The sequence below is a fragment of the Oryzias melastigma genome, linkage group LG6, assembly GCF_002922805.2.
Source record: "Oryzias melastigma strain HK-1 linkage group LG6, ASM292280v2, whole genome shotgun sequence".
Taxonomy (NCBI): Eukaryota; Metazoa; Chordata; class Actinopteri; order Beloniformes; family Adrianichthyidae; genus Oryzias; species Oryzias melastigma.
In genome coordinates, this window is record NC_050517.1 from 11,262,365 (window position 1) to 11,274,828 (window position 12,464).

General features: G+C 39.0%; 1 protein-coding gene across 4 annotated transcripts in view; it reads right to left on the reverse strand.

Annotated features, from left to right (window-relative positions):
• Positions 1 to 927: 927 nt before the first annotated feature.
• Positions 928 to 12,464, reverse strand: part of mon2 (MON2 homolog, regulator of endosome-to-Golgi trafficking) — a 448,157-nt gene continuing 436,620 nt past the window's right edge. Inside the window, exons 27-36 of one of the 4 annotated variants that reach the window (XM_024282090.2) lie at positions 11,315 to 11,958; positions 8,935 to 9,078; positions 6,607 to 6,624; positions 6,055 to 6,183; positions 3,148 to 3,338; positions 3,018 to 3,078; positions 2,811 to 2,934; positions 2,482 to 2,689; positions 1,761 to 1,843; positions 928 to 1,608 (exon numbers count right to left, since the gene is read on the reverse strand). In XM_024282090.2, the coding sequence (XP_024137858.1) occupies positions 1,445 to 1,608; positions 1,761 to 1,843; positions 2,482 to 2,689; positions 2,811 to 2,934; positions 3,018 to 3,078; positions 3,148 to 3,338; positions 6,055 to 6,183; positions 6,607 to 6,624; positions 8,935 to 9,078; positions 11,315 to 11,958 (1,766 nt within the window). In that variant the 3' untranslated portion in view covers positions 928 to 1,444. The remainder of the gene's footprint in view (positions 1,609 to 1,760; positions 1,844 to 2,481; positions 2,690 to 2,810; positions 2,935 to 3,017; positions 3,079 to 3,147; positions 3,339 to 6,054; positions 6,184 to 6,606; positions 6,625 to 8,934; positions 9,079 to 11,314; positions 11,959 to 12,464) is intronic. The other 3 variants (XM_024282091.2, XM_024282092.2, XM_024282093.2) reach the window with 3 other exon arrangements.

Below are 12,464 nucleotides of genomic sequence, written 5' to 3' on the forward strand. Positions count from 1 at the left end.
AAGGGCCGTAACATAATTTATAATCCCGGACGAGCCCCCAATTCATTTTACTTGGTGTTTTTGCTAGTAAGTTAAAGTTAAAACCAAGTTACTTGTGCCCCTCAACCCCCTAGACCCCAAAAGAGGCATAACAGTTTGGCTAATATTTAACTTGACCTGACTTTAAAACCAAAAAACAAAAACTTGGATAAATAACAAAAACTCACAGAAATAAGGGTTCTAATTCCACATATTTAGACATTTTAAGCCCCAAAATGGTCTGTGCTTAAAGGAAAGAAAAGCTACTATAAATGATATGAAGATTCATTTATTAATTACAGGATAATTGCATTTAGATTAAGGTTATTTTTTAGAACCTTTTATTTTGAAGTTCACCACAGCAGGCAGATGTAAAAAAAAATCCTCTTTTCAATTTTTATTTGCAAATGGCTTTAAAAATACCTGATTTTTTTTAAATATTTTTTTTCCATGTTAAACAAGAACATCAAACATTGCAAATACTAATTTCACTTACATACAACTTAATATATATATATATATATATATATATATATTTTTTTTTTATTTTGTTTGGGCTTTTGTACTTTTCCCCTTGTCAAAACGCAGTGTTAATGTTGCTTCAACAGGTGGTGATGTTGAGTTATTTTAATATTTGGTGCACCATTAAGCAATGTGGTATTATGAATGTATTTAAACTATAACTTTGATGGTAAAACCACATTTTTTTGTAAATGTTACAAAACTTTTAAGACAGATTTAAGCTAAACCCTCTTCTTTAAAAAATAAAAGCTTCTGGTAATAAAAACACTTTTTAAAATCTCTAAACGACACTCACCCCATATTATAACCATTAAAAGTACAGGTTTTTGTAGGATTAATAAAATAATAAATGTGGTTCCACCAAAAAACTATTTCTTGGCACAGAAGAGAGTTTTGAATCATCCCATTTATTTTACACTGAAAGGTACATCCTTTCTCAGATGACCAGCTAAAGATGACATGGAATGTTACAGAAAGATTTTTTCTTTTCTTGCATAAAATCCTCACTGTTGAAAATGATGGAAAAGTCTCGAGTGTTCATCTTTTAGATCAAAAAAGCTCCAGTTTGTTTTTTTTCTGAATGACATTATCAGCACTATCACCACATCAACCAGCCTCTTTATGAAAATTAAACCAAAAAAAAGGCAACACTTCAATTTGTCTTTTAATGTCTGTAGTGAACATATGACTGCAGTCTGTATGAAAATGGAGGGAGCTCATGAGTCATCGGCTCACATGAGAAGCACACGATGGATTTCGGGGTCGTCGCCGTGGTCTGAGGCGGCCTTCGTGTCACTGTAGACGGAGCTCACAGAGAGTTCGAACCCGAGCTCTTAACAAGCACCCAGGATAGGAATACATATTCTAGACTTCTTCATTATAAAAGCAGAAAGCGGGACACTGGTCAGGACTCTCCGTTCTGGACTTTGGAGACCGGCGGCTGCATAAAGTCTTTAAAGGGCCCCAGAGCCTCCTTTAGGGCGGAGCTCACCTCAGACGAGGAGCAGGTAATGCACTCCACCAACGTGGGATACAGGGCGATCACCTGGGCCCACGTGTTACCGTCCACTGCAGGAAGAGAATAAAACAAATGCAACATGAGAGGATGATTCTACTGCAGACAGGATTTCAAAGAACACTCCGAGTTCTGTTCCCAAAAAAAAAAAACAATTATAAACAAGAGGAGAGAAAAAATGTGCATGAAAGACAATGATACTCACCATTTTCAGGTTGTGTCTTTTTAAGTGAGTCCATCAAAGTGCTGATTGCCTTCAAGACAAATATGATCTCCGTCACCTGTTGCCTAAAATGAGAACGGCCAACGGCTCTCATTAGCCACAAAAACACAGATGGGGTGAAATCCAAAAATATCAGCTGACCAGATGAGCAGATTAGACACAAGTAGAAGAAAACAAAACTAACTCATTGGATCACCATCTGGCATGTATGTTCTAAACATAACTAGTGATATTTGATGGTGGGAATATTCAAGAAACTGTTGATATTTAAGGGATTTTAGCAAACAACCACTTGAAATTTGAAAAAAGAGGAATCCGATGAGAATTTACTGTAATTTAAAATGACATAAATAGATAGAACCAACTGTAAATAAGCAACTGGAATGACCAAGCAAAAACTTGATTTTCATTGGAGTGGGTCTTTAAGATTTACTGGTAATGTCCTAAGACTGACAGGAAAAACGGCAGAAGTTAAATGAGGATTTAGCATCTGCTGTGGAATGTGCTCAAGAATTAGGGTAGTTTAGATAGAATATCCTGGGGTTGTTTGAGTCCGTTTGGATACAAGTGTTTACTAAATGACTAAATTGTGGAATAAATAACCAGGTGCTTATAATAAAGAGCCAAGTGAGTGTATAGAAACATTTTGCTAATTTAAAAAGTTGTCCTTTTGCTTCAAATCCCTTTTCCTGTCGGGTTGTACCTCGGTAAAGGACAACGTCCACTTAGCCTCTCGTCTTCCACGTAGCGTCTGAGAACGTCCTGGGATCTCTTGAGAAGCACGGAGAGCGCCATCCGAGAGATGTACCCCTCCTGGGGGGTAGACACCTTGTTGCTGAAGGAGAACTGCAGCAGCGTCTCGAAGCAGACCTTTGAAAACTCCTCCCGCATCCGCACGTCGATCTCTGCTTCTGTTAAGGAAAACACTTTCCCGGTTAGATTTGAAGCATTTGAGCAGAACCAACAGATCATGCGGTACGGAGCATTGGAGTGGATTTAATCCAGTGCTTGATTGGGATTTACAAATATTACCTGTGAATGAAGGCGCCTGGGAGTGAATGGATCCCTTATTGAGCATGGTCATGATCTGACCAACAAACTCTTTGGGGATGAAATTAGCGAACGGTAAAATCTCCGTACTGATCAGCTGCACCACCTGAAATGTAGAACGCAAACTAAGCATCGGAACACCCAAAGACTTCTCATAAATATCTCCAAACGACTGAAGCTGATATCAACCTCTACATCAACGGCCTCATTCTTTTGAAACTCCTGGATGGACAGGTTATCCGGTGGAATGCTGGGAAGAAGAACTCCTGTTACTAAGGAGTGGATCCAAAACATCCTCCTCAAGTTTCAGAAATTCTACCTTTTTGTGAAAAGAAAGTCCTCGAAGGCGTTGGCCAGCTCCGGCCACATAGTGTCAAACTTTCCAGACGAGGCGTGTTGGCGCGCGACCGGCAGTCCGATGGACAAAACCTTTAGCAGCGAGGAGACGGCGAGCTTCCACGTGCTCTCTGATGGACAGGCGTACTTCAGACCCAAAGGCATTCTCAGAGTCTTCAAGTGGCGAGAAAAGACAAGTGACATTTACAAAAAAATTATTGTTACCGTTTAGACTTTGGATACACAGTGGTCCCTCCTTCATTCCATAAATAACCTACGATAGGTGAAATCTGTGAAGTAAGATTATAGATGTTCTATACACTCCTCACTTTATGCACTGCAATGGCCATCCAAAACCTTTTACCCTTCTGATGGAAACACATCATTCTGCAGTCAGCTCATCCACAGCGTTTATACTATTTACATTAAGACAGCGACACCTACAGGATGAAATGTGAAGATTCACTATGACTCCTGCCTTAACATTCTCACTCCTCATATATGGACGTACGGTTCGGGTCCCCTCCGCCTCACGTTTTGGGTGTCCCCGACTCGTTGTTTTTTTGACCCGCTGGCTGTTGGCTTATTTACGAATGCATTTTTTTTTATATATCTGTGGCCTGGTACCATGTGGTCCTCGGACCAGTAACGGTTTGAGGATTGGGGACCCGTGATTTAATGGGAACAGCTAGCACATAAAAAAGACGAGTTGGGGACCGAACCGTACGTCCATATAGGACGAGTTAGGAGAGGGACTGTGTTGCTCCTGTAGGTATTTTAGAACTATGTTTAGCAGCACATGTTAGAACAAGTCCACTTCAAATTGTTCCACTCAAAAAGATGATTAAAATTCATTACCGTGTTCCACTTTTAATATAGTGGTAACCATGACGTCATTCCTTACATCGTTACTTGTTTTGGGGAGAGTAGAGTATATTACAGTGGTCCCGGGATTTATCACGGGTCGCTTTAATTTTTCCAGAGCAATTTTGCTTTCTTTTTTTGTTTTTCATTTAAACAAAGGATTGTGTTCAGCGTCCGGATTGCCTGGAGATTCCGTCAATCTGTTCCGTGTCTCCTGCACAGAACGTGTTCTTTCTTTAGTTGACTTGACAGGATCATGTACAGAAGCATCAATCAAAGAAAGGATACTTTGTACCAGACTATATCTCTAAGAGCTCATTTACATCTGCAGTCCCCAAGACATATAAATACAACAATTCCAATTCCAATTTCCAAATCTACATAAATCTTCCATTCCAAGCAGATTTCCTTCTATAATACGGGACTTTTTATTCTATTGAAGCTTGAATTTTGTGAAGCTAAACAAGAGAGAAAAGCAAGTAAAGTGTATAGTTAGGAGTTTTACTGCCTAAAAACATCTGTAATCCTACTCTGTGGATTTCACTTATAGCGGGTTTCATTTTAGAACACAACTCCAGTGATAAATGTGAGAATCCTGTATTGAGTTATGATCTGGAAACATTATTGTAACAGCCTTCCCCGCTTTTTTTTTGAATATTTTAATTGTTTTCATGGAGACACAATGCAGTCCCTCAGAGAACAAGGTGGCACAACAGAGAATAAACTCTAATTAAAATCTGAGTGAGAAGGAGATAAAAAATTCAGTCTGACATCACAGGAAGATCGTGAATGATTAAAACAATCCTCACTCTGAGGCGTGATCTCTGAATCAAACAGATGAGAGGATTGCTCTAATGTGTTGTAAGAGTCCCACTCTGATCAGCTTTTGATCCATTTTAAAAGCGTTCCCAAACACAAAGATTTAGATAGAAAGAAATGCTATGTGTCATTTTGAAAAATGTCACACTAAAAATGTTTTGGTCAACTTCCTGAATAAATTCAGCAGTAAAAAAAATATATAAAAAATGTATAATAAATTATTTTTTAAAAAGTGACATCTAAAAACACTCATTCCTTTCACATGGACTCATGTTTTACATACTGATCTTTTTCATTTTTAATGGAAACAAAATAATAAAAACTTCCAGATCTTCAGATCTATATTTTAAATACATTTTCTTGTATAACCTCTATGCTAACAGTCAGTCATATAATGTCACATTATTGATCACAAGATTTCTGCTATATTTTTAAAATTCATATTTATTAATGTTTTATTCAAATTGCAGACTGTTCAACTCTTAGCACACAATCTTTGACATACCGTAAATTCTTTGGATTCCTTGAATCAACTGATTCTGCAATCCGCTTTTCATGTCCAATTTGTACCGATACGAAAAACTTCCAAAGCATTGGATGTTGTTTTAAAGGAGGTATGAAAAGCTCCAGAATCTGCAGGAATTACGTTAACTGCATTATCGGTTGTGGAGTTCCTGTAGTCAAACAAATGTAAACACTGAGAATAAAGCTACAAGGCTAAAAGATTCAAGTAAATTTCTTTTTTTAGGTTTAGAACTTATTTCAGTAAATATAAGTTCAGTTTTATTTTTTTTCAACTAGTAGAAAAGTTTTACTTTGAAAATAGGAAGCTTCACTGACACTTTATTTTGAAAATTTGCTTACTTCCTGTTACAGTAGCCCTACACATTCCACTTTTTTCCTTAAGGTTATAGACTTAAAATGCAATATTACCCTCCATTTTAGAGAAATAAATACATTGTGTCTGAGTGTTATTTTTAGTACACTGTATTAAATGTATCAAGGTTGAGAATCAATGCCCCCTATTTCCCATCATCCATCTGTTTACATTTCCCACTAGCTTATATCCCCTCACAACCTAACATCACCGGTGCAACAAAAACAGCGACCCATATTGTAGCTATCCAGTCGTAGTTTGATTTTTATTTCTATTTTGTTCATTAGCTGCATTTTTGGAAATACCGCAACTATAAAGCCTCCAAAATACCTTGATGATATTCTGCAGAACTTTCTCGCTGATGACGGCTTTGTGGCACGCCGTTTTCTGGTACAGGTCCACCACCACCTCCAAGGAGCGCTCAGCGAAGGGCACGTAGTTTAAGGCAACCCATTCCGCCTGCGGAGACATCAGAAAAGGCCGCGTTAGTCCATCACGTCTTCAGCCGGTTTCCCTAAACCCGCCGGCAGAACCACAATGAAAGCAGCTCTTAAAGGCACACTTTGTCACAGCTGTAATGATCCACGTCGAGTGTTTAACGCTGACAAACACAGACATTGGCGGGCTCTTCAAAATGTGCCTTTAGAGGTTAGAAGAAGTGCATATTAACGTCACAGAGAGTACACTCCACGAGAACGGTGCACACAGAGGCATGACCACCAGTTAGTGGCAGGCAGAGAGGGGGAGGAGCATGGAGTGAGTGAGAGCCGCCGATGAGGGCCTACCATGCACACCGATTCACATCTGCTGCTGCAGAGGGTAGGTCATCACCTTTCAGCTCAGAACAATCAAGGTTGGGCTTAGGGAGAGGACAACACTCACCGGTGCAAACAGCTGGATCTAACATGGCAATCCAGAGAATAGGTCCAAGAAACAGAATGAGAGAAGACGCAAATTAAACTAGAGCTTAGGAGAGGTGTCAGATTGAAGTGGAATGTGTGGATGAATGGATTTACCTCTAGAGAAAATCAGAAAAAACAAGATTCCTGCAATCTTTCAGACATTCTGACAGCAGGAAGAACTCCAAAAAGACCACCAACAGCATTTGTTTAGCTGAGGGAGGTTACACATTTCTCTTCAACAGTTTAAACAGACTCACATAAACAAAAAGGAAGTCAGGAGCAGGATTCAGGAGGTGAACACACATCCCCTCTACACTAGTTTATAAATTATACCCCCCCAAAAAACTGTAGATAATCTGCTGATCCAAGTTTAAAACTCAATATTAATCTACTTGAATTATCCTGAAAAACAATAAAAAGAGAATAATTTGGATCTTATGTTTCACCGGTGAGTTTGCCAATCACATCGGCTGTTTACAATAATGCAGATATAACAGCATAAAGTAAAGATTTAATTTAAAATTTAGCATGAAGATTTCAAAAAGTTTTAGCTTTGACATTTTTGGTTAAAAACAGACACAGTAAGAGTTTTGACACAATTTATTCCTCTTGGAATAAATCCCTGAAATAAACACTCATTGGTCACTTTATTAGGTACACCTGTCCAACAGCTCGTTAACGCAATTTTCTCATCAGCCAATCACATGGCAGCACCTCTATGCATTTAGGTATATAGACTTAGACTATGTCCAAATTCCCCACCTTTTTTGTCAAAAATTGATCAACCGCAATGCATTGTGGTCTATATTCACTAATGTATTGAGAAACGATGCACACTAGTTTCTTGTAAAGACTTCTTGGAAATTTCTAGGGGACTCAATTTTGGACTTGTAGATTCGGACAGCACTAGAAGATGGCGTACGCACTAGAAGATGGCGAATGCACTATATAGTGAGTAGGGAAAGAATTCGGAGATATTCATGGTCAAGATGATCTGCTGCAGTTCAAACCGAGCATCAGAATGGGGAAGAAAGACGACTGAAGTGACTTTGAATGTGGTTGCTGGTGCCAGACGGGCTGATCTGAGTATTTCAGAAACTGCTGGGATTTTCACCCACAACCATCTCTAGGGTTTACAGAGAATGGTCAGAATAAGAGAAAATATCCAGTGAGCGGCCAATCTGGTTGATGCCAGAGGTCAGAGGAGAATGGTCAGACTGGTTCCGGCTGATTACGGAAGAGCCTCTCTGAACACACGTCCAACCTCGAGGCAGAAGGAGAACACACCAGGTCTATTGTGATGCTATATGGACCAAACTCTCTGAAGAATGTTTCCAGCACCTTATTGAATCTATGCCACCAAGGATTAAGGCAGTTCTGATGGTCAAAGGGGGTCTAACCGGTACTAGAAAGGTGTATCTAATAAAGTGGCAGGGAGGTATAGTTCAGTGGAGCTTTGCCTGTTTTTAATACACTTTTTTGTTGTTTTGCCCTCGAATTTGGCTTGTGTGTTGATTTATACATTTTTATTAGATAGATGATAGAAAGACTTTAATTATCCAAAAGATAATTATTGAATTAAAAAAATTATTTTGTCTCTACATGTCTGATCTTTTGCTAAAAAGCATACAAACCAATTAATCTAATTTTTTTGCAATTTTTGGAGAAAAAAAGATGAAATTCACCAATTAGAACTACATTTTACACAGTTTTAGGTTAATTTTTGAAATATAAAAAAAATGACTAAACATCTCCAAAAAAGAAGAAGAAGAAGAAGAAGAAGACGACGATGCAGGGGTTATAAAAAAAATATGGAAATGAAGCATTGCCACAAAAACTGTTTTAAAAATACCTTTTTTGAAGGCCAAGAGTCCATTTTTGGTCATAAATATTACATTATCTCACCAACTCGTCTCTCACTAACTTTTTCAAAAACACTGAATACAAACAACTCTTTTGACATTTTTCCTCCAGTTAATCTCTTCACCATTTAATATCTGATCAACAATATTTCTGCAACCTGAGAGCATGAAAACCCAGTAAAATGCAGTGACTGGCTTTAAATATAAAAAGGTAAAAATGAACATTTTCTACTGATACAATGGCAGTAAAATGACATGTAAGAGATGAGATTTAGAGAAGACATAGAGATCTATCACGGAGTTTGTAATAGAATAAACATTTTTCTGAGACGTGTTTCCAACAGAACGGGACAGAAGAGGGAGTTTGGTTTGTGAGGGTTGAAACGTAATCTTAACAAAACAAACTCTCGTGGTAAAACAGTTGAGCGTCCATCTGCGTGTCTCACCTGGTTGTATTTGGCATTGGCCACCAGTTTGGTTTCCATCCTGCCGTACTGGGGGGGCTTACAGGAGAACTCCACAAAAAGCAGCAGCTGTTCGAAGATGGCCGGGTACATGACCTGCAGGTTCTCCGGGCCCACGCAGATGGACTGCAGCGGGGAGGGAAGGACAAACACTGACTCATCCATCGCAGGACCGCACATCGCATGTTTCTCCCCGAGCAGAGTTGATGCAGAAGGAAGGAATCGTTCAAAAGTCACACAGAATCAAACATTTAATGTATGGCATTAATTACTGTGGGAAGTCTGATTAATTAATCTGGAGACTTCGAAACAGCCTTTGAGAAATGAGGCAAACATGAGCCGCACGACAGTTGGTGGTTCGGGGAGTGCAATCAGATGAATCAGACTCATTTATTTATCTTCCATTAAAATTAAAATAATGACAGAAGAGCTGTCTGACTGATTAAAAAGCCAGAGAGGAGTTTGGGTTGGTGCTAAAGGGTTTACGTTAAATTTCGGATTTGATCTATTTTAAAAGCATTCGCAGTGGTCTTTCAGTCAGGATTTTGCCATTTTTAGACGAAATTAAGAATAATTGTGTCTTTTCTCTAGGACATAGTTTCTGCAGAGTGGCAGTAGTTCATTGGAAATTTACCTCTGAGTTGTGGGCGGGACTGTTGGAGCAGAGAAACTCCGCCCCCCTTCCCTTCTGTGTTACAGAGAGCGTGAGGCCTGCCACAAATATGCTCTTTTCAAACTATATTTATCTGTCCGCTGCTGATTCACACAAATTTAAATAAAGAAATACTCAGAAATGCTATTTTACCCTTAATTTTCTCTAAATATGTGACCCATCATCTGACAAATGCAGAAATGACATGCTAAAAACACGACTTTCATCGTAGTGGGCCTTTAAAAAGTGACATCCTAGCTTTCAGTGTTTAAACAGGGTTCCTAAAAGTTTTTTGAAGTTAAATTTCAGACTTTTTAAGGTCATGGATATCAAAAATTAGGACCAATTTCCCAGCGTATTTTCCATTTTATTCATTTTCTCATTTTATGATCAAAACTAGCTACTTATTTTGTTGTTTGTGCCGTGATGCTTAAGTGTGCTTCTTTTTTTCCTTCTTTTCTTACGCATTCAGTGGATTAGTGCATAATGATTGGTTGTGCTGCTGTGTATTTCCATTAATTGGTCAAAATAATTGTGATTGAAAATTTGAAACAGTGAAGTTTCAAAAAACTAATTTTTTAAGGCTCAAATATCAAAGTTCAAGAGTTTTTAAAATACTTTTTAAGGTATTATTTCCAAATTCATTAATTAAATGCCTTTAAGACTTTTTAAGACCCTGTGGGAACCCTGTTGAAAAGTAGAAGAACACCAGAAACTGACGATGGGAATACATTTAAACAAAAACAAGTTTGAAGGGATGCACATGCTGCATTTCCCGCACATTAATGGAGGAGTAAAGAGAAAAAAAGTATTTTTTCTATCTTGCCTTTATTCATTTTTAAATATGCCATCTGTAAACTGATGTCAACTTTTAAAAGGAGATATTTCTATCTATTTTCATGATTAACTTTACAAGTCACTATTGTGTAGATCTAGCACGATTAGTCACGACTATTAAAATAGTCAACTAATCTAAAAGTCGATTTGTCTTTTTTTTATAACATCAAAACTATAGTTTAAAAGTTGGAAACATAAAACAAAAACTGTAAATAACAGACAAAAGTGTCTAATGCAATATCTGCAAGGCAGACCTTGTGTTACATAAGAGCACTACAGTGATGCAGGAACACCTGAAGAGAAAGAACGCTGTGACTGAGCATGATAACACTGAAGAGGATCATCGTCTAGGTAAGCCAAGCCAACGTTAGCGCAAACCTATTAGCTAAATGTCGTCTGTGCATCCCTGCAGCCTCTACTCCATCAGAGTGACATTTCTCTACTGCTCTCAAAAGAGATCAAATCTTTCTGCAAGACATGGAGAGAAGCTAACTTTCCTGGATATGAACGAGAACATCGTAGAGTTTGGAGTTATAGAGTCAGAGTGTAGAGAAGTTGAAGACAGCTGTGAGCGCTCAGCACCTCAACATACTTTTGTTGTATTTGAGTCAGTGAGACCAAAACTTTATTTTTTGTCAAAAATACTTCCTTTGATTCGTTATAATTAACTATTGCTTTGATTGTCTTTATTTTTAGCTAGCATATAGCCTAAACACTTCAGGTTTAAAGCGAATGATGGTTAAGATGTATATTTTACATCCAGTCCAGGAATGATCCGATTAATCGACTAATCAGAAAAAAATAATATTACAATAATCGTTTGTAGCATCCCTGCTGTTGTGTTGATTGTATCTGCATGGACGGCTGCCTCACCTTCTGCAGGACATCCAGAGCGGTGAGAACGGCCTCCTGCAGGCTCGTGAGCACAGCCTCGGTGAAGGATGGGAGGATGAAGGGGGAGGCGTCGCTGCTGATGGGCACAGACACGGCTCCGTGGAGAATGACCCCGAGCTTTTTCAGATCCTCCATGCTAAAGTTGGCTTTGATGTGCAGGTAGAGTGCTGGGAAAATCTGGATCAGCGCTGTGAGGAAGGGCTGGCTGGGGATGAAAGAGAACTTCTCCGTCGGGCCACTAGGGGGCTTGGTGCTCTCCGTTCCTACCCGGTACCACGTGTTCCACGCAGACCACCACAGCACCAGGTCGTCCAAGGCAGACTCCTCTCCTGGAGGGGGGGCCTGCATGTCGGCCCCGCTGTACCGCGTCAACCTCTCGACCAGTGAATCGGAATGCACCAGGGGTCTGCCGGGACCAGACGCCGACAGAGGATCCATGAGGACCGCCGGGACGCCCATCGCGGCAAGAGCATCCGCCGCTTTGTCCGAGTCTTTAACCGGCGTCACGATCTGTAGGATTTCTTGAAAGCTCTTGAGGGCAGCAAGCGAGACCTCGTTGTTTTTACTGAGAGCGGCGGATTGAATGTGGTTGAGCAGCACCTCCCAGGCTTCAAAGAAGTCTCCTGCAGAAACAGAAAGACAGGGAGCATCACGAAACTGGAGAGAAGGTGGAAACATGCAGCAAAGACGGACCTACGAAAAATAATTTTTATATTTACGTGAAAATGAAGAAGATATATAGTTTCACCGCAAACTATTTGATCTTTGCATTTTCTGATATTCAAAACTAGGTTTGAGTTGTTTTTGTTCCACATCTTTACAAGATTTTCTCAAATCAGCAGTTAGGAACTATTTTGTCTGATTAAGAAGTAAGATCAAAAAATCAGGAAATAATTATTAAATTTTTGTTTAAATAAATTATTTTGCTCCATACTGTTGACAACAGAAAAACTTGATTTAAGACTTAAAAAAAAACTGAATGTTTTAAGAAATGTTCATACGACATCTGAATGGATTTTTACTAAACAGAATAAGTTTAGTCATTACAGAGTAATGGAGAGTGTGGAAAAGAAGTGAAGAGGAGAGTGCAAGCAGGTTGGAATGGGTGGAGAAAAGTGTCAGGTGTGAT